We start from the raw sequence: 23,596 nt of genomic DNA, 5'->3' as shown, positions 1-23,596 counted from the left end.
CATCTTCAAGAAAGGATGTAAACTTGAACCAATAAATTACTGTCCAATCTTGTTGACTTCAATTGCAAGTAAGATCATGGAGAGAAAAGTGAGAAAATACATGATGGAGCACATTACTAAACTCAAGCTACTATCTATTCACCAACATGGATTTGTTAGTGGTAAATTTTGTGCCAAAAACCTCTAGAGGTGTTAGGTATAATTACAGAGGCACTAAACCATAATTTTATGGCTGTCCTAATCTTATTGGACTTTTCTAAAGCTTTTGACAGAGTAAGTCACAAACTACTGAATATAAAACTTAATGGCTATGGGTTTGATGTAAAATTAATTGCTTGGATTTCTGATTTTTTAAAAAGGAGACAACAGCGATTAGTCTTTGGTGGTGTTTATTCTGACTGGCCAAAGGTAACAAGTGGGGTACCACAAGGATTGGTTATTGGTCCACTTTTGTTTTTGATATATATAAATGACATGCCAAAAATAGTCAAGAATTTTTGTATACTTTTTGCAGATAGCCAGCTTGTTGCTATGATCAAAAACAATATGGGTATCATATCAGTTCAAAATGACCTAGATGCCCTCATAGACTGGTCCAAGCTATTGGAGATGTCCTTCAATATTGAGAAGTGTAAAGTTATGAAATTCGGTGAAAAACCAAGCAAAAATCTAGATAACTGTTACTTCACTATGAAAGACAATATTGGAGTTATTTTTAACCTTAAAACAACAAAAATTGAGCGAAATCTTGGTGTAATTTTTAACAATAAATTAAAATGGAATTATCACATCAGACATGCAATAAATAAAGCAGTTATAATTCTAGGTATGCTTAAGCAAACATTTAAATCTTGGACGGGGCCTATTTTTGTTAAATTGTTTACAACCTTTGTTCAACCTCATTTGGAATACTGTGCATCTGTTTAGATTCCTATTAAAAAAAAGACATAAGGGCTCTAGAAGCCGTCCAGAAAAGAGCAATTAAACTTGTTCCAGCAATAAGAAATTTAGATTACAAAGCCCGTCTAACTTATCTCAATCAAGGCAACAAGGGGACATGATACAATATTTTAATGCGTTCAAGGGGTTTAATGCCTATCAGCAGTTATCAGCCGTATCTAATAAAGAAAAACTGTTTAAAAAATTCATTAAAACAAAGCAATAGAATAAGTTTTGATATCGAAACAAAACAAATTAAAGTAGAAAACTGGTTAACCACCCGTGTCAATTGGGCAAGAAGAAATTTTTTTCTATGCCTGCACTTAGATATTCATTTTTTTATTGTTTAACAAATTTGGATTTTTAAAGAATAAAATTTCATACTTTTCATTTATGCATAGCAATGTTTAATTATTCTCTATTTAACTACTGGGTTTAAATTTGCATTTTTTAGTTTCCAAATTTCCTTTAATAGTTTAGTGTCATTTTTTTACTTAAGAATATTAAATAAATTTATATGGTTGACATATCTAGTTTTAAATAATGTTTTGCTTATAATGATTTCAAATTTATTGATAGAAGTGTGAGGGTTTTGGTTTGAGGTGAATTTAAATTATGAAAATTGTTAAAATTATTAAAGGTATGAAAATTGGTAATCAATGCTGGACTATAACAGTGTGTAGTTTTGAACAGGAATAGATCATTAAAAAATTTTTTCAGTCAATGAATTTGCAGAGAATATCAACTCAATTGAATGCAGAAGCTGTTTAAAAAATATTGGGGGAAGGCTGTAGGGGTGGGGTGACAGGCTCGGTTGGGAAGTAGATGCAATCATACTCTATTCCTGACTACAAATATAACATTTGTTTCAACAACGTGGCCACATTTTTTTAGATGTTTTGAGAACATTTAAAAAATGTGTAAAAAAAACTCAACTTGACTGACAGGAGTCTACAATAAAAGACTCCATTAAAAAAAAGAAAAAAAATTTTAACAAAAAAAGTCTTTACTATAACAAAATAAATTACGTTTAGAATTGATAATTTCTATACTTTGCCTTTTTTAAAAAATTAGGCGACACTCTTATATAAAGTAACAATTTACTATTAATAATAAACAAACTATTAATAAGGAAAGAAACATTTTTCAATTTATCAAAAAGTATAGTACAATTTCTTTTATTTGTGTACTTATGTTTTATTTCAACAAGATTCTAATAAAATTTTGGATCATACACAGGATTTTTTTATTATCGAAAATTACTGGAAGAAAATTTATTAATACCTCACAGTGACAAAACAGTGGACATGGTTTTTAAAAGTAAATTTTAGATGCATTTATGAATCTTTTTATAGAAGCAGAGTTACTGTTATAATGAAATGCAAAAACATACTTAGATTGCAGGTTATACAAATGTGAATGTTATCATTATAAAGTAATGGTTTATGATATATATAGATAAATATACATAAAATATGAAACAACTATTTATTTGCAAAACTAAAATTTATTTTAGTAAATTATTATATATTTAAAATTATTTAAGTTAGCACTGGTAAATCTCTTTATTTTAAAATAAAAATAAAAAATTAATTTGATAAGTTTATCAACTGAGTTCTGCCAACTTTTGAAAAAAAAAGTGAATATATTAAAGCTGACTAACTTAAATTTATTGTAAAAAATACATGACAAAGACATGTTAATGCAAGTAATTAGAGTATATCTTGTTCTTACATTTTTAAATGTATAGATGTGGTCTGTGAAAGAGTATCTCTAGGAATTTAAAAAAGAATAATGATTAATTTTTGATCCCTGCCCTCTTTTACCGTCTTTCCATTTGATCTTTTATTTTTGATCAAGTTTGATTTATCTAGTTAAACCATTATTAAATTTTTTTTTTATATGTGTTATATTTACAGAAGTTATATGTATGATATGATATGTATTTACTGATAAATTTTAAAATTTTATCTTATGTGTGTGTGTATATATATATATATATATATATATATATATATATATATATATATATATATATATATATATATATATATACATATATATATATATATATATATATACATGAACACACTCAGTGCAAAAATTAAATTTTTTTAGATATTTTAAAATTTTTTAGGTGTAAAATTTGATTTCATATAAGATTTTGCCCCTGTGAAAAATTCAAGAAAATTTATATAAGAGATAAGTGGTCCTAAAGTCATTACGAGCAATATCTTTGAGATATTTTTCAAAAACTGATTAATGTGTAAATAACATATTTACACATTATTCAGTTTTTGAAAAATATATCAAAGTAGATCCTTTCTCCACTTAGGGTTTTCTTGATTGACAGGCCAGGGCAGTACCATCTCAAACTGTTAAGGCTTGTTGACTTGACACATGTAAAAGAAAAGCATATCTCAAAAATTTCAGATCATTATCTTATGCAGTTTTTAAGAAGAAATTTAAATAATGGGTTGTTTTGCATAAAGTATCTCTCTTACAGCAAAAAAGGTTTTTTTGTGTTTTTTTTATGGCTAATAACTTTTGAACAAGTTAATTTTATAATACAGTAATAAGTCAATTTTTTTAATACAATAAGTATGCTTAGAATACTTTTAGAAAAACAAAAAACTTCTAAATTTGAATTTTGATTTTTGTCAATAATGATGCTATATTTTTGTTATGGAATTAAATTTTTTTGTGATTTCAAAGTTTGATTTTCAAAACTAGATTACAAATTGTTACAAATCAAATTCAATATAGATCTGTTCATGGTTGATAAACATTATAGAAAAATTTAGTTGATTAGAAAAAATCTTTCAAAATTTTAAGTCATCAGCATGGATTATCCTTTTCCGCATATTTCTGGAATTCCAGATATTTTTTTTCAAATTTAGGTTTTTCCGGATATCCAAAACATTTTCTATACATACAAGTTTAGGCATAAATTTTTGTTATACATTTGGTTTTTAAGCTTTTTCACAAAAAATTAGAAACAATTCAGATAAAAGCAAAAGATGAAAATAAGGGAATATATATTCCAGATATTTTACCCAAACAATTTTACGGATTTTTAAAATATGCCCTGGATGTTCTATGCATCAAAATAAGCCGAAAAAAAGATGTGTATATATGTATGTATATATGTCACATACATACACATATTGTGTGTATGTATGTTTTTTACATACATAAGTACATACATATTTGACATACATTTACATACATAAGTACATACATATTTGACATACATAAGTTTAAATCTGAAGTTTAAGTTTAAATCCTACTTCCTTTTGTTCATTAAATTTTCTTCATTAAAGCACATAACTTAAATAAATCAATTATACAATTTGCTAAAGTAGAAGAGCATAATTTACAAATTGAAAATATTAAAACTTGCTTTTTAAATCTATTCTTTGTTTTCTAGTAACTCCCAACTTAATCGTGGTCTTCATACAACCTACTACTTGAAAAGTTGTATGGAGACAAGTTTTTACACAATAAAATTTATTAGTGACATTTACCATTTTTGTTTAATTATAACAAATAATGTTATTTATAACAATTTCAATTTCTTATTTTACTATAATTTCTGAGTTTTTAAATAATAAAAAAAGAATTTTAATTAGTTTTTACTAAATATTTATCTGACCTTTTGAAACTATCTTTTAGTGTTGTGTAAAAGTGGCCGATGCTTTTTTTAGTTTTTATTAATAAACATTCTAAGATTAATGTGTATAAGAAAATTTAAGAAAAGTTATGTTATTTAAGATAACAGGTGCTTTACATCAAGAATCAACTTTTAATATAGTGGTCTGGTTCATTATAAATACTTTTGATTACTGAAACTTTTAAATAAAGATATCTAATAAACAGAATTTTTCTAAAATATTTATTCCCCATGAGTAGATCTACATCCACCATGATCTACATCCAATTTTATTTATAGCAATTAATCTAGTTTTGAAGATCTTTGAATTTTCATACAATTTCAGTTTGATAACAAAAATACAAACTTTACCCCTTATAAAAAAAAATCAAAGGTCTGATTATTTGTTTTAAAAAAAACGGAAAAGTATCCTAAGCAGGATAAGACATTTTTTAATAAACTAATTTTTAGATTAATTTTTTTACAGGAGAACTAATTTCTTTACCTTTTCCCATTTTGAATTTTGTTTTAATTATGATTCACTCCCAACAAGGCTGCAGGTCAGCATATAACCCACTCCAATCTGCATGGACTTGAGTCCTGCTGCCTTGTAAGATAAAAGGCTAGGAGAAACCAACTTTGACTTAAAACACCCTTGGCGCTCTTGGTTAAGTAAAGGCTACAGATGTTGTATGGATAAAACTATTCATCTTGGGCAGACATTAAATGCATCCGGCTACTGACTTGTATAATGTCTCCTAGGCAATGCATTAAAGGGTAAACAGATTTTATCTGTTGACCAGCCTTGTACCCTTTTTTCGTCTATTGGGCTGGCGTAGATGTATTTATAATACATTGTTTTGCTCCTTGCTGACTTGTCTTCTTGAATGCATGGGTTTTGCTTGTGTTTTTATGACTCGGCAACTCATTTTACTATCTCCTAATGAGGGTACAGCTCTAAAATTCAATTTTATGATTCTGAGGCTGGCTGGTAGTCAAGTTTCCCGAATTCTATGGTAGCTTTCAGCGAGGCTGATCCCATCAACAGCTGTAAAGTATCAGAGTACTTACAGTGCCATGTTGTGCATGGATAGTGTCTGTGTTTGTACTTTTGGTGTGCATTGTCGAGGTCACATTTGGAAGTCTTTGTTACGGCTTAGGATTTATTAATTGTAATTACGCTTATCTCTTGCAAAGTTCACCAGACCTATTTGCTCTTTGTAAGACTAATTTGAGTTTGGCTGTCTAAAATTTTTTAATGATGTCCTTTCTCTTTTAGACAAGGTGAAAAAATGTATTATAAATAGTTAGAGCTGCTCTTGCTGCCAACCTCCAACCATTATCACATTGTCGTAATGTTGCTTTTTCTTTCTCTTTTCTATAATGGGCACTTCTCTAAAGAGCTAGTGTCTCTTGTTCCATCTACTAAAATTCATTCTTGTGTTACTCGTCGTTCAAGTCACATCATTCTACTGTGACTGCTCCTAAGTGCATCAAAAATTCATTTGTCTTGTTTTTTTCCTCGAACATCGGTTTTTTAAAATTTGTTTCCTTCATCTTGTTTTCCTGATTCATATAATTTGTAATTGTTTAAGTTGTCTAGCAATCATTATTTTGCTCTATAAACTTCATCTTTTCTCTTCAAGTAACTTCCAACTTTAATAGATTAATAAATCTTATATTATATCTGTTAAACTAGAAATAATTTAACAGATATAATAAAAGTACGCAACCTTGATAGTGTTTGTTGAAAAGAGAAAGAGACACAACCGAACCACGATGGCAGAGAGGCTCAAGCATGACAAATAGAGCAGTTCCAACTATATTTACAATGCTTTTTTTGACCTAGTTTATAAGAGAATTGTTAGAAGAACCAGCCCAAATATGACAACAGTATTCTATTCAGAGACAAATAAGAGATTTGTAGAGGTAGAGAAGGGAATCAGGAGTAAGAAAATGCGAACATGATAAAGAGAAGCAACTTTAACAGATGCTAACTTAGCAATCGATTTTATAATGGTTTCTATGAGAGGTCAGCAGTAAATAATAATCTAAAGAAGAGGACTTGGTAAGCGAGTTGCCATTCATCAATAGAGGAATGTTGACAGTATTGCAATAGATGTTTGCAATTAATTAATTTTTGGGACAAGCTTTTTTATTGCATACGTATAAATTCAAAAAGTGTCAGTAAAGTTCAAAATGGTCCCCAAGTAACCCAAAAGTAAAAAATTTGCTTCATTTGGCACATAATTATGTATACATATGCTTTCATCACGAAATTGATTGTAACTGTCTGGTTTTTTATGACCTTTTCAACAGTTATGTTGCAAATATTCAGAGTGCACTGCAAGATGAGTTTTTAAATCCCTCTACTATTTGCAGTTTCAATAACTAGGCCACCATATTATATAGATACTGATATGTTTTAATTTTTGTTTCTGTATTGCTGCATTTTAGAAATCTAAAATTATTTGCAGCCTGTTACTTGTTGATCTAAGTTAGTTTGTAATTAACGTTAAAATGTCAAACTGAACAATTGTCTGATATTTTAATAAAATAGTTTAAAAGCATAAAAATGTTCATTTAAGTATAAATATTTTTATCGAGTTTTAGGAATATATAGTTTTCTTTGTTGCAGTTATTTTTTAAAAATCAATAAAAAACAAAACATTATAAAGTATAGATACTTATATTTAAGGTAAAACGATCAAACGAAAAAAAAAAAAAAAAAGTATTTAAAAAATTCAAAACAAAACTAATTGAAATGTTTTTAATGGAAATTTCAAAGTTATTAAAGTGAGATCAATTTTTTTATGTGTATTTTTAAAGAGAAATATCTGTGCTTTTAAAAAATATATACTTATACATATATGTTTTTTACATTTTTTTTTCATGAACTCTCTTGTTCCAATCAATCCTTTTTCTGTGGTTGTCATTTTAGTTCAAAAATATTTTGAAATATAAGATTTTTTATTGAGGTAACCTTTCTTAAAATCTTTTTATTGATTTATTTTCCATGGTAATAGTACCCAAAACAGTTTATAATTTTTTATAATTTTTATGCAAGTTACTCACCATAGAGTTCTTTCATATTCCTAATATATAATTTAATTCCATTTAAAGGATTAAATGGTTTAGTATTAATTTTTGCAAAAATTTAGCTTTTTTTAAATTTTGGTTAACATCCACCTTAATTCCAAGTGAAAAGAATTTTTGGAAATTTAAAAACTAAAAAAGTAATTTTTTCTATTTTGTCATTGACTTTAAATTTAGGCAATGGTGTCAGTTATTGAAAAAGTCATTGATTTGAATTCATTGAAATTTGATTTCTTTGAAAAGGTATATTATGAATATGTTCATGTTATTTTATATATATATATATATATATATATATATATATATATATATATATATATATATATATTAGTAGAAAATCACTTAACAAAATTTTTTTCCATTTGACACTGTGTTTCATCAACAAAGATTCATCAGAAATGAGTGATCAAATTAATAAAACTTTAATTTATACCAAAAATTAAATTACAGGAAGTTGCAAATATCTTAACTACTGTAAATTTTCACACATTTGTGGAGTTTGCTGACACTATTATAAAAAGAATTCTTTAGAAATGATTACTTATGCTATTTTTTTAAATGTTTTTTTAAAAAGGGTAATTTATGTAAATATTATTTGAACTCATTTATTTTTATAGTTTTTTAGGAGAAACTTATTTTCGTGCCTACATTTAGAAATTAATTCCGATTTTTTGTTTAATAAACATTCTTGGTTTGTATGTGTAATTATTTCAAATTTTTCTTGTAGGCATAGTATGCATTTTTTGGAAATATTGTTATATGCAGGCGTTGTTTTAAGGATAGACCAATTTAATATAAAATCATCAGTATTTTTTTCATTTAATTCCCATATATATTTTGACATGGTGTCTTTTGAATACTTTTTATTCTTGAAAGATTGCTTATGATTGGCAAAACGTTTTTTCCATTCACCCTCTGTTATGCCAATATAATGTTTATCAGGTACATCAGGCCGATTTCAGATTGTTGCTCATTTATTTTTGTCAACATAAACTTTTATGCATTGTCAGAAGAAATTAAAGTTATGTCTTGTCGACAAAGTGCTACCACAGTTGCTTTATTGGGAGTAAAAGTACAACTATATCATATATAATTCTACATTCTTTCTCGTTCATCTTAATTGAATCATCAATGTTAGAATCCAATTCTAAATCTAGAAGTGCCTTTTTAGAACAATAGTTTTTTTAATTTTAACTTCTCTTATAAGCTGCTTCATCGGGTTTTGCAATCCATGATTAAATGGATGATCTTTCTAAACTCAATTTTTACGTACTTTTGTAAATAATTTTCATTTTTTGTTTGGGGACCTTTTAAACAATTTTACAATTTTCCTGACATTTTTGTTATAACCAATTATTTGGTGCCTAATTTGAACTTCAGATGTTTCATTAATTAACAATGAATCATTTGAATCTCGAATATAATTTTTCTCTTCAAAAACAATATCGACTTAAAATAACATTAACTAAAGTTTATTTAATAAACCTAACTTATATAGCTTCATCAGTTGAACGGACAATAACTTCATCAGTTGAACGGACGTTAAGTAAACTTTTGTAGTTTAATAAACCTTCTATATTTTGATAACTTCATTAATTAAACTTTTGTAAATCATTTGGATAACTTATTTGGATAACTTCATCAGTTGAACGAATGTTAAGTAAACTTTTGTAGTTTAATAAGCCTTCTATATTTTAATAACTTCATTAATTAAACTTTTGTAAATCACGCACACATTTGTAATTAAATTGAGTCAACATAAAAATGAAATTAAAATCACGCAAACATTGGAATTAGAATGAATTAGAAAATTCAAAATAAAAAGGTATTTCTTTTATCAAAAATGTTTGATCTTCCAATTAGCAAGTACTAAAATTCTATTTATTTTTAATAACATATTAGTTTTAATATTATACTATATATACATTTTTTATATGTTTAATCGTACAAAATATGTACGATTAAACATATAAAATGTATATATAATATAATATTGGAAATAAGCAATAATGTTTTTAGTTAGCATTTTCAATATAGTACAGAGAGGAGGAGAATAATATATATATATATATATATATATATATATATATATTTATATATATATATATATATATATATATATATATATATATATATATATATATATATATATATATACATATAGAGTTACATACACCTTAAGCGATTTTATGTAAACAGTAAGCAATTTTGGTTAAGTGACTTTTTATCATTTTTTAACTTTTAAAATATTCAATATATATATATATATATATATAATATATATATATACATATATATATATATATATATATATATATATATATATATATATATATATATATATATATATATATATATATATATATATGTATATATATATATATATATATATATGTATATATATATATATATATATATATATATATATATATATATATATATATATATATATATATATACTTATAGAGTTATATACACCTTAAGCGATTTTATGTAAACAGTAAGCAATTTTGGTTAAGTGACTTTTTATCATTTTTTAACTTTTAAAATATTCAATAAGCGGTAAGATAAAAGAAACAGTTAATTTAAAAAAAGTCACTTTAATTTTGAATGATGAATTGATTAACACTGAATGATGTTTATGTAAAAATATTTCTTACTAATTTTTACTAATGAAATATTTACTAATGAAAAAAATTCAAATTAAATTAAAAGTTTAAATTAAAAATTTTATTTTGTTTTTACTTTATTGTAATGATTGATTTTTTGAAGCAAAGATTATGAAAACATAATTTAATTTTGATAAAAAATACATGATTTAATTTAAAACTAATTTAATAAAAGTATATTCTGATAAAAAAAAATAATTTAATTTAGATTTAAAAAATATTATTAAGTTTATTAAAATTAAACTTAATGTTTGGGTTTAACTTAACTGTCAAATTTATTTAAAAATATTACTGAATAATATTTAATATTGAAATTTTATTTTTTCTTAAAAAAAGTTAGCTCATTTTTATTGCAATTGTATTTTCGGTTTTTCCTTCCTAAAAATTTTTTTTTTGCTCAAATTTAAATTTTAAATAACCAGCTGCATCAAAAATTTGCACAAAACAAAAGTTAAACTTTTTTTTTATAGAACGCAAGTTAAATCGCAGTGATAATTTTTTAATAAACGATATTATATACAGCAATATAATTTTAATAATAAAATAATAAACTAATAAACTTTTAATAAATAAAGTAAATAAATGAGAGCCCTATGCTCTAGCAAAGTTGAGATCCTTTTCAAGCTCAAATGTCCCTCCTTATGTAGAAGACCAGCTTGCCAAACTTTATCAAAGGCTTTAGAAATGTTGATAGCGATAGCTTTAGCTTCTCTATATTTATTTAATGCATGATAAAACCTATCAGTTATTACCCTTAACAAATCAGCTGTAGAACAAGAAAAAATCCATATTGATGATAAGTTATTAGATTTGAGATAAGAGATTAAATGTTTATTAATTAAAGACTTAAAAACCTTGCTTTTGATAGGAAGAAGACTAATGGGATGGTAATTTGACGAGTCAATTTATATATATATATATATATATATATATATATATATATATATATATATATATATATATATACACCCATTGCAAAGTTAAAATCTGTCAAGGTTGCTTCTCTTTATGATACTCACCATTCTCTTGCTCTTGATTCATTTTCTACTTCTACAAATCTCTTATTCATCCCTGTATAAAACTATTTGAGCAGGTTCTTCTGATGATGGTTTCTCTCTTTTAGGCAAGGCATTGGTTGCATATCTTTCTCTTTTCTACAAATACTATCATGGTTGCTGCTAAAACTAGCTATTATCTCTAGTTCCATCAATCAAAGTCCTTGCTTGACTCAGCAAAGTCTCATCCTTTTACTGTACCTGTCCCTTTATGCTCTAAAAACTTTTAGAGCATTAGGGACAGATACAGTACATCAATGCTTTAAAAATCTCTTCTATCTTCATGTTTTCCAGACTCATACAACCTAAAACTTTTCAAATCTTCTGTCAACTGTAACACTATTCTTTGTTCTGTAACACTATTCCTTGTTTTCTAGTAACTTCCAAGTTATTAGTGGTTACTTGCAGCCTTGTTAGGAGTGAGTTAGTTTGAAAAAAAAAGAAGAATGTTGAATTTCAAAGTAGCATGGATGGATCATTCTTCACAAGAAAGTGAAAAATCGCTGTTGCTACATACATCGAAAGAAGATTGAACCTTTAAATCATAGTATATCAGGGTACTAGCCTGCCTGATGGCACCACGTATAGTGTGGAATTCCCAATTGGTTTAAATTTCCTAACATTTCATAAAATCATAGTATAAAAACAACAACGTATAACACAGTTATTAACAGGCTTAGATTTAAAGTGTTATGCAATATGATACATATAATATAATATATATCAATAATAATTATGAAATACTTTGTACACAAACCAAAGAAAATAATTTAATTGATCGAGATTATTATTTTTTTTTTAAATAAAGCATATTCATACACTAGCAAGTCATTCAAAGCTTTAAAAAAAAAATGTCAGTTGTTCTTTAGATTTTTTATTGGGCTTATTACATTATTTTTTATTTGTCTTTTTCTTATTTTAATCTTTTTATTTACAATAAAAACTTTATTTCAAAACTTTTATATTTTGTTTTTACTATTCTTAACTTTATTTCAAACTTAATTTAAAACTTTTTATTTCAAACTTAAATAAAACTTTTTATTTCAAACTTTATTTTTATAACAATTAAACTTTTTATTTCAAACTTTATTTTTATTACAATAAAACTTTTTATTTCAAACTTTATTTTTATTACAATAAAACTTTTTATTTCAAACTTTATTTTTATTACAATAAAACTTTTTATTTCAAACTTTATTTTTATAACAATTAAACTTTTTATTTCAAACTTTATTTTTATTACAATAAAACTTTTTATTTCAAACTTTATTTTTATTACAATAAAACTTTTTATTTCAAACTTTATTTTTATTACAATAAAACTTTTTATTTCAAACTTTATTTTTATTACAATAAAACTTTTTATTTCAAACTTTATTTTTATAACAATTAAACTTTTTATTTCAAACTTTATTTTTATTACAATAAAACTTTTTATTTCAAACTTTATTTTTATTACAATAAAACTTTTTATTTCAAACTTTATTTTTATTACAATAAAACTTTTTATTTCAAACTTTATTTTTATTACAATAAAACTTTTTATTTCAAACTTTATTTTTATAACAATTAAACTTTTTATTTCAAACTTTATTTTTATTACAATAAAACTTTTTATTTCAAACTTTATTTTTATTATAATAAAACTTTTTATTTCAAACTTTATTTTTATAACAATTAAACTTTTTATTTCAAACTTTATTTTTATTACAATAAAACTTTTTATTTCAAACTTTATTTTTATTACAATAAAACTTTTTATTTCAAACTTTATTTTTATTACAATAAAACTTTTTATTTCAAACTTTATTTTTATTACAATAAAACTTTTTATTTCAAACTTTATTTTTATAACAATTAAACTTTTTATTTCAAACTTTATTTTTATTACAATAAAACTTTTTATTTCAAACTTTATTTTTATTACAATAAAACTTTTTATTTTAAACTTTATTTTTATTACAATAAAACTTTTTATTTCAAAGTTTATTTTTATTACAATAAAACTTTTTATTTCAAACTTTATTTTTATTACAATAAAACTTTTTATTTCAAACTTTATTTTTATTACAATAAAACTTTTTATTTCAAACAAATGCTGTTTATTTTAAGTTAGGAAAGTAACAAATATATTAGCATAGTAATTATTCAGAAATGTCATTTGTTGAGGTAAATGTCACTTTGAAATTAATTAAAAAAAAAAGATAAAAACATTTTTTATTAAGGTAATTAAAAATACTGTTGTTAAACTAAATTTGCTGGTAAAGTATTTTAGTGTAAAGCATTTTAATATTAATTTAATCAATAAATCATTTGTGCTTATAAATTTTATAAATTATTTGCGTAAAATATAAAAAAGTTATATTATATTTACATAAATTTTTATATATTTTTTTAAATTTATAAATGAGTTCAATTTACAAATAAAGAAATTTAGTTCACTAACAAAAAAATTTACAAATATAAAAATCAATTTTTTTTTAAATTTATACATACTAAAGTTACAACTTGTACAAATTTATTGCTAATATCTACTTGCTGCACTTGTGCAGTCAGCGAATCTCCACCTGCCATGGTTGTTTATTGAATTCAATTCTAAAATATTATATACAAATTAACTCTTTGAGGAAAAAAATTGAAAAGACATTGACGCTCTATTTGATTTACTAAAGCAACAAAAACTCAGTTGTTTAAAACAGTCATATAGCTGTTTTAAACAACTGAGTTTAAAACAGCTATATGACTGCATGTAAAGTAATGAGCTAGGATCAATATCAATTAAAATAGTATAAAATTTAGTCAGAATTTTACAAATAAGATCTTGTTTTTTTTTGTCAAAGAGTTGGTTTTCAGAATATTAGGTAAACTTTAAAATTTTTTTTATCTTAGTTATGTGATCAAAATATATCATGATGAAATTAACAAAAATAGAGAGTTTCTTTATGTAACTTTAAATAAATAAAGAAGAAATACATAAACATATCGTTTTCGATATTAAATAGAAGATATTTTATAGTGGTGATCAAACAAAAAAAATCTCCACTATTATCATTGAAAATATATCAATGATTTTATTTATATCAGTATAATGTAATCTATTTTTAGTCATTTTTTAAAATTGATTTTTCAGTGATCTATAAATCAGGCTTGTGGAGCTGAGCCTGAGCCAGTATATGTTTTTTTATACTACACAGTGAGCAAGAGGCAGAAAAAAGGCGTCATTTAAACATCTTTGGAGCATTTTTAATGTCTTTAGAACGATTTGGACGTCTTTTGAACGTTTAAAAGACGTCTTTTTTAGGTAATGTGCCTACTGGGTAGAGTTAAAACTAAGAATATTTGCCTATGACATTTTTCTTTTTAAATGTAATATGAGGTAGTAGAGTAGTGATAGTAAGACATTAGCCTTGTAATCATGAAAGTTGGTTAAAAATGAGTTTCTGTAATTATTTTGGATTGGGTTGGCAAATGTGATCAAAAAAAATATTCCAAAATTTACGATTTTTGTTCATTAAGTATGGGAGCCAATAAATGCAATTAACAAACAGTTTGAAGCATTAGCTTAAGAAATTATTCACATTTCAAAGATAAATATAAAATTTTCCCTAATTGCTATAGATGTTTTGAAATATTCAAAATTGTTTATGAACCGCCATGCGGGTCACTTGTCATTTAGAAACAAATTTTATGAACCGCCATACGGATCACTCATTAAGAAAGGGTTAAATAACATTCTATTCTATTGAAAAAACAATTCGCTTCAAAGACCTTGATATTCTTGAAAGGCTTTGACGATCTATTAATAATTTAGATTCAAATCAATATTAAAAGTAACAACAAAATTCCTTCAAACAATGGAAAATGCCATTTAAAAAAGAAATATATCAAAATTAAATCAAAAAATATTCTCGTTATTTGTGAAACCCAAAGAAACATCAAGTTTGAAAAACTTTAGTCAACCATGTACATCAATAGTAAGCGAAAGTCCTCACCAGTCTGCATCAGCAATAAGCAAAAACAATGTATACACAGTTCCTTTAACTTCAGTTCTTGGAAAAAGAAAAGCTTTTGATGAAATGTCTAAGCAAGACTCAATACTGTGTAAAAATAATCTTGCATTTAAAAAGTAAAGACAGCAGTCATTTAAAAAATTTTCACTACTGAAAAAGATACTAGAGGAATGTTGAAATTGTTAAAAAGTCCTAAAAATTTAAATTTTACATTTATAATAAAAAAAAAAAAAAAGATTATGAAAGATATTTATATTTATAGCCATACATGTTAACTGTAAACAATAATTTAAACTTTTAAAATAACTATAATATAGTTTTTCTATCATCTTAAATATTGCTTAAAATAATATTTATTTTAAATATTATTTAAAAGCGAATTATGCAATAAAAATAGATCAAAGTATCAAGTTCATTGATTATTTATTTGCAAATAATAAACAATCGTTCTTGTTTTAACTTTATCGTGTCATGCAAAGAAGAGGCCTGATATAAATATGAAAAGCTTAAGAGGATTGCTTAGAAAGAAATAAGTTAAAATTTTTTTTTTTTATAATTTTACGTTTATAAAATGTACAAACATTTTTATTCCTGCTGAATATTTTCAAAATTCAAAAAATTTATTGTAATTATAAAAATTTTATACATCTATAAAATTGTTTATTTCTTTACCATAATGGAAGCCTTAAATTGCTTGTATCAAGGGTATTTAGTAGGTGCGCAACAAGATTTGCACAGAAATTTATTTTTTCTAATGAATGACCTTCTTTTTTTCTAATGTATAACCTCTGCATACTTGCATCAGCAAAAATTTTACTGTGTTTAAAGAAAGAAACTATTCTTTTTAACTGCAATTGCAAATCTTCAAGTAGAATTCGTAATTATACTAAGATTCTCAGTAAATGATATAAGCAATGTAAATTCATTAGTCACAGTCTCAAATATCATTACTTAATGTAAATTCATTAGTTACAGTCACAAATATCACTACTTGATGTAAATTCATTAGTCACTGTTAGGGTTGCCAGACATCCGGCAAAAGGAGGACATGTCCTCCTTTTTTATCCTTTGTCCTCTGTCCAGCAGACGAAGCTGAAAACATTTAAAATGTCTGACTTTTTAAATATTTTTGGTTTTTTATTTTATTGATTATTATTTTTTTTACTCATATTTTTTCATTTAAACTTAACTATTCTTAAAACTGTATAACTTTTTTAAGTTTTTTTTTGACGTTCTATTCTTTAATTCAAGTTCTACTGTTAACTCTGTGCGTTTGGCTTTTTCAATTGTATTGCAGCTCATTTTGTCTTAATGTCCATTCAATCATCTGTCAAACAGTTTGACAAACAAAAATCAAAGTAATAAAAGTTAGAACATAATTTCATTCCATTCAAAGCTGTTTCATTCCATTCAAAACTGTTTCATTCCATTCAAAAAAATTTCATTCCATTCAAAACTGTTCTCAAACTGTATAATTTTTTGTATTGGTTTATTGTTCTATAGAACAATAAACGAAGGAATTAAAAAACTTAAAAAAAAGTATAAATCTATTTTAATTAATATGTTTTTAACTCAGCTCATTTTGCCAATGTTTTTGCTTACACTTTTATACCAACTTTTATAGCACTTATATTAAATTACAATTTTTTTATAAAAATGACTTTTCTTTTTTATAAAAATGAGTTTCTACAATAAGAAAATGCAAATTCTCAAGTACTATGAAAACAAAGTATTCATGCTTTGTTGAAGGGTGCTACAAGAATAATGCAAAGTGTATGATTTGTGATAGTTACTTGTCTATCACTAACAAAGGAGCAACTGACTTAAAGCGCCATGTTAACAGTGAGAAACATAAAAACCTAATCAAAGTGTCAGCGTCATCGAATAAGTTGATGTCCTTTTTTCAACCTAAAAACTCAAAGATATTGCAAAAAGCAGCTGAAGCAACTTGAACATTTCATACAGTTTGTCATCATCACTCTTATAACTCGATGGCCTGCACAGCTGGTTTAATGCACACTTTATTTGAAGATTTGGATATGGCATAAAATTTTGCATGTTCTTAAACAAAAACTAAGGCAATCATAAAACAGGTAATTGGCACAACTCTGTTAATCAACTGGTGAAATCATTAGATAGCACATCATGTTTCGGTCTTTCCACAGATGCCAGCAATCACGGTTCCGATCATTATTCAATACTTAAAGTGGAAGGCAGGTGGTATCCAAACTAAATTTCTCACGTTAGATAACACACTAAATGAAACCTCTGATTGTTTTCTAAGAGTGTTGCTTTTGCTGGAGACAATGCTAATGTAAATTTTGGAGGCATTAATAGAAAAGTAGACAAAAATGTGTTCTTGTATTTGAAGGAAGCCTTAAAAAAACCATTGGTAGGTGTTGGATGTTCTGCCCACGTTTTGCACAACTGCATTCAGGAAGGTACAGATTTAATGAAGATTGATGTCGAAACTGTTGTCTTGAAATTATTCAATTATTTTACACAGTTAAATTATTCTATATAAACAGTACAGAATCTTTAAAAGATTTATGTGACAATGTTAATATTACTTATCATCAACTACTCTCTATCACTTTAAACTAGGTGGTTAAGTTTGTTTCCTGCTATTGAAAATTGTTAAGTTGTTTTCCTGCTATTGCTGAGGTTATTTGATATTTTGAAAATATATTTTCTTTCTGAAGATCAACCACCTGTTATGATGAAAATATTTTTTGATTATGAATTTTCAGAAGCTTATCTTCGGTTTTTACATTCCTTGATGTCTTTCTTTCAAGTAACTATTGCAGCAGTTAAAAGGGAAGAAACGTCAGTTTTAGAAGTTATGAGCCTTCTTCACTCTACCTTGGCAGTTGTAAAAGCTTGGTTAAATGAAACATTCCTATCGCCTAAAGAGATAAATTATAAAAGTTGAAAGTGACAGAGAAGAAGATTATAATTACTTTGTGGCAGTAGTTAAGCTAGTGTACAAAGCATGCGTTCTTTATAAAGAAAAGTGGTTGAAACCTTTTGATAAATTTCAGTGCTTTGATTGGATGTTTTTAAATAAAGTAAAAGACAGCACACTTGATGATCTTTTGGTATTTATTTTATACCTGAAAGAAAAAGGTATCATTTTGGATAATGTACAGTTGTTTGACCAATACTGTAATCTAAAATCATTTGTGCATTGCAAAAATAAGCAGTTTTTTGAAATACCCTTGCATGAACAGTGGGTTTTATTTTTTAAAACTTGTCCAAATGCGAGTTGCTTCTTATAGATGCTTAAAATTTGTGAAGTATTCTTCTGCATCCCAGGACACAACAGAAATGTTGAATAAGTGTTCTTGTTGATTAATGCTCAATAGACAAAGGAAAGGAACAGACTTTAGTTGAATCTGTAAAGGGCATTGTTTTTACAAAGTATAATGTAAAGAACCTTACCTGCGAACAGTTTTATAAATATATGATTGCTAACAAAAATCTTTTGCGTAAAGTTCACTCCTCTGAGAATATGTTATTTGACAAACATCTTATTCTAAATAATATAATCTATTAAAACACTGTATACCTGAATGGTGCATTCTTTTTTTTTATTGAAAAGTATTAGCTGCAATTGTAAATTGGAGGAAGTTACGCGAATTTACAACAACTTGATTAAATAGGTGCATAATCTGCAAAAAACACATTAAAGATAATTTAAAATCTCATTAGGTTTATTGTTGTTGCGACACTTTTGATATTTTTACGTTTTTATTATTATTAAGTAATAGTTTATAATACCTGCAATTTACCCAGTATCTTTGTGTACTGTAACATATATTGTTCTTATATAACATACATTGTTGTTTATTCTCATTTGGTGTCAGTACCATAGCTAGAAGATTGGAGTCTTACCCCCCTTCCCTTTTACCATAAAAAAAGCTGCCCTCCTTTGTTCTCTTTTTGGATTTTGTATGTCCTCCTTTAGGCAACCGTGCATCTGGCAACCCTAGTCACAGTCATAAATATCACTACTTAATGTAAATTCATTAGTCACAGTCACAAATATCACTACTTAATGTAAATTCATTAGTCACAGTCACATAATTACAAAACAATCAATAAAACAGTTACTTGTTACACATAAATTTTTGCATCAATAATTTTGCATGGAATATGTTACACATATTTTCACGTATTCTAGCTTATCGATGCTAAAACCTGATGCCACAGTAATTTATAAATGTTTTTAAACATGTTGTAAACTAATGCAGATATTCAAATCTTACAAATGTAGGGATAAAAATAAATTTTAAATCCATTTTTAATTGAATCTAAATAAACCAAAAATAATATATATATATAAATTTAATTTTTCAGTAAAATAATAAAAAAAAAACGAAGAATAATGAAAGAAAAAATTGCTGTCCTATGCCAAACCCTCAGTCGCTGTAGCAGCACTCCTTTGTGATTCAATCTATTTGATAGTTGATGTATGTACTGAAGCCACGACAACTTTCTATTTTTTTATGACGTCATTTGTGTGTATCTAATGTTGCATTTTTATATGTAGTACATATATATGTATATATAATATGTTTGTATATACATATATATACATATATATATATATATATATATATATATATATATATATATATATATATATATATATATTTATATATATAGTCAGGGGCTATTCTAGACCGTTTTCGACAGCGTTGACCATATTTAGGCACCACCCAAATTAAAATTTAAGAACCTTTTTTTTGTTTGTTTACGTTTTTAACGGCAAATATTGTAATTTTCACAAAAAAACACATTTTTTTCCCTTTTTTTCTCCAGGATGGGGGGTATTGCTGCCCATTTTTTCCCCCTATAATAGCCCCTCATAGTATATGTCTATATGTATATATATATATATATATATATATATATATATATATAGATATATATATATATATATATATATATATATTATATATATATAAAATTATTAAAAATAAAAAAATATTTTACACATTTTCTCTTTACTAAAAATTTCATCAAATAACATCAATGTCAGTTAAATGTTTTTAAATTAAATTTTTTTTTCTTTCTAGTTTTATAAAATATGTTTTTTTATCATATCTAATTAGGTACATGGATTGGTTACAGTGCATTTGTACATAAAAAATCTGAGTTATTGCCATGTGCAATTTGAAACAAACCAATTTACTGTTTTCTTTTGTACAAGGTAATTACATTAGTTCTTTTAAAATTATAATTAAAAATTATTTTAATTAAAAGAAAGTTCATTTGTCAAATTTGTTTTGTTTTTTCAAAACAAAACATCTTTTTTTGTCAAAATAAGCATTCTATTGTTTGCAAGCAAAATGGAGCTTTATTATGAGCATTTAAATATTTTGAACAGTAGTAAAAATTACATTTTTTATAAAATTATGAAATTAGTAAAAGTTATATTATGGTTTTTTTTATGAACTAACATGTATGTAAGCATGGGTAACCATTACATACATGAAATTAATACACTGTTTTTTAATACAACAAACATGTTTGCTGTAAAGATATTTTTGGTTTATATGTAAACTAAAAGTAAATGTCAAGTTGTTTAAAATGTTGCTGTATATGTATGTATTGCAGCTCCTGGTTTGAGTGGATCAGCATTGTACAACCATAAAATATAGTATGGTTATGTGTATGGAACAACTAATTTAATCTTCCCAAGAACTGACAGCTATCAATTGGCACACAAGTGCCACTAGTGCTAGTTGGTGATGATATTTTTGCATTGAAACTATAGTTAAAGTTTTTTTCTGGTAAAATCTTGACAATCAAAGAATATTTTAAAATGAATATTGTTAAATCTGCAACATTTGTTATTGTATTTCTGTTATTGTTATTTTGTATCTTTGTTACTATTATTTGATCACCAACATTGTTGTATCTTTATGATCAACATTTGCAAAAAATTATACTCTTTACTAATATTGATTTGTCCTGAGTCTAAAGATGTATGTTTTTTTCTTCAAGAAGTGCCTGTAAGTTGACATGTTTTATGCATTTTGATTTACATTCTTGGTTTTCAGCATTTAAGAGCCTTAATAAAAAATAGCAAAATTGATGAAAGTTGTTAATGCAAAAGCTGCACATGGCTCAACCTGTTATGTCTGGAAATTTTACTGCTCTCACACTTATTAATTCCTATCATGTTCAAAAACATCTTAAAAAAAAAAAGTTGTTTTAAAAAACTGTGTAAAATTAATTTCTTTATTTTATGTTGAATATGTGTTAAAAAGTCATATTTTATTTGTTTGTTTAGCAATAAAGTATTTTTGAAAACTCATGATGGTGATAATAATGACTTATTCAGATGCCACATTCATACAAGGTTTGAAGAAATTATATATATATATATATATATAATTATATATATATATAAATTATATATATATATATATATATATATATAATATTAAATTATATATATATTAAATTATATATATATTAAATTATATATATATATATATATATATATATATATATATATATATATATATATATATATTAATTAATATTTTAATAATAATAAATTAATAAATTATATAATAAATTATGTAATAAATTAATAAATTAATTATATATAATAAATTAATAAATTATATAATAAATTAATAAATTAATAAATTAATATATTAATTAATATTTTAATAATAATAAATTAACAATAATAAATTAATAAATTATATATATATATATATATAATATTAAATTATATATATATATATATATATATATTATATATATATATATATATATATATATATATATATATATATATATATAGATAGATAGATAGATAGATAGATAGATAGAGAGAGAGAGAGAGAGATATTAAATATATTTAAATATATATAAGGTAAGTATGGGTATTAAGGCCCACCTTAAAAAATGAAAATGTAAAGAAATGCTGATTTTTTTTTGCTGCTAGTGATAAAACCAGATAACTCTAAAATTTTAATGTCGAAAAAAAGTTTCACAATTTATTTTTCCTTAAGTTTGGATTAGTGGGCCTTATTACCCTCCGGGCCTTAATACCCACACTTACCTTATATATATATATATATATATATATATATATATATATATATATATATATATATATATATATATATATATATATATATATATATATATTAAATATATATATATATATACATATATATATATATATATATATATATATATATATATATATATATATATATATATATATATATATATATATATATATACACTTAGGTTGTTTGAGAAGTTCATAAAACTTCATCTATAAAGATACAATAAGACAAAAAATAATTAAATATTTATATATCATTTTAAACTGTGTTTAATTATGAACATTTTAAGTACTCGTTGAAATATTTTTAATATTTATTAAAAAAGTTATTTAAATTTTATTATATACGTTTAAAAGAAAAAGTTAAAAATGGAAAAATTTGAATATCAAGCATATATTAAAACGTGTGTGAGCCATTATTGAAAAAAATCTGCATGCAAAGCATGATGCAATTTAAGCCCTGACATCGATTAATCATTTACAATCAACGAAATCATTCACAACGCACTTAAAAATAGAAAATTAACATCGCGTTGGATAAAGAATAAAGTTGAGGCATGTTAGGAAAATTTAGCCCTTTTCAGAAACGGCCCATGGAGATGATGTGATATTATTACATGGGATGAGTCGTGGTTTTATTTGAGACAAGTTGAACACAAGTCGGCTAACACTAGTTGGGTCGGTGAAGGTGAAAGTCCAAGAACTACAGTAAGATGCAACAGGTTTCAGCCGAAAAACATGCTCTACATCTTCTTCAAAACAACAGGTGTTGTTCATTTAGGTTATGTTGAAAAGGGAGACACCGTTACTAGCAAATATTATATATAAAAAATTGTTTGATACCTCTTATATGCAAAATAAATAAGCAAAGACCTAAACAGGCACTCAAAATTTCAAATTTCTCCATGATAACGCTCGACCCCATGTGTCTCAAACCGTCACAAATTGTCTAAACCAAGCTGGAATTACAATAATTCGCCACCCACCATACTCACCAGACTTAGCTCCATCCGATTATTGGCTATTCGACTTGATAAAAAAAAATCTTGATGACGATACTGATGTTGAAAGTCAAA

The 23,596-nt window shown here is 24.9% G+C and overlaps 1 protein-coding gene across 2 annotated transcripts in view; it reads left to right on the top strand.

The window, feature by feature from the left end:
• The window catches only part of LOC100206317 (ubiquitin carboxyl-terminal hydrolase 19), a 53,488-nt gene that overhangs the window by 6,880 nt on the left and 23,012 nt on the right, over positions 1-23,596 (top strand). Inside the window, exons 2-4 of one of the 2 annotated variants that reach the window (XM_065813434.1) lie at positions 7,865-7,930; positions 20,539-20,636; positions 21,723-21,791. In XM_065813434.1, coding sequence (XP_065669506.1) covers positions 7,868-7,930; positions 20,539-20,636; positions 21,723-21,791 — 230 coding nt within the window. In that variant the 5' untranslated portion in view covers positions 7,865-7,867. The remainder of the gene's footprint in view (positions 1-7,864; positions 7,931-20,538; positions 20,637-21,722; positions 21,792-23,596) is intronic. The other variant, XM_065813435.1, reaches the window with a different exon arrangement.

This window comes from Hydra vulgaris, chromosome 12 (assembly GCF_038396675.1).
Source record: "Hydra vulgaris chromosome 12, alternate assembly HydraT2T_AEP".
Taxonomy (NCBI): domain Eukaryota; kingdom Metazoa; phylum Cnidaria; class Hydrozoa; order Anthoathecata; family Hydridae; genus Hydra; species Hydra vulgaris.
This window is presented reverse-complemented; position numbering and strand designations above follow the sequence as displayed.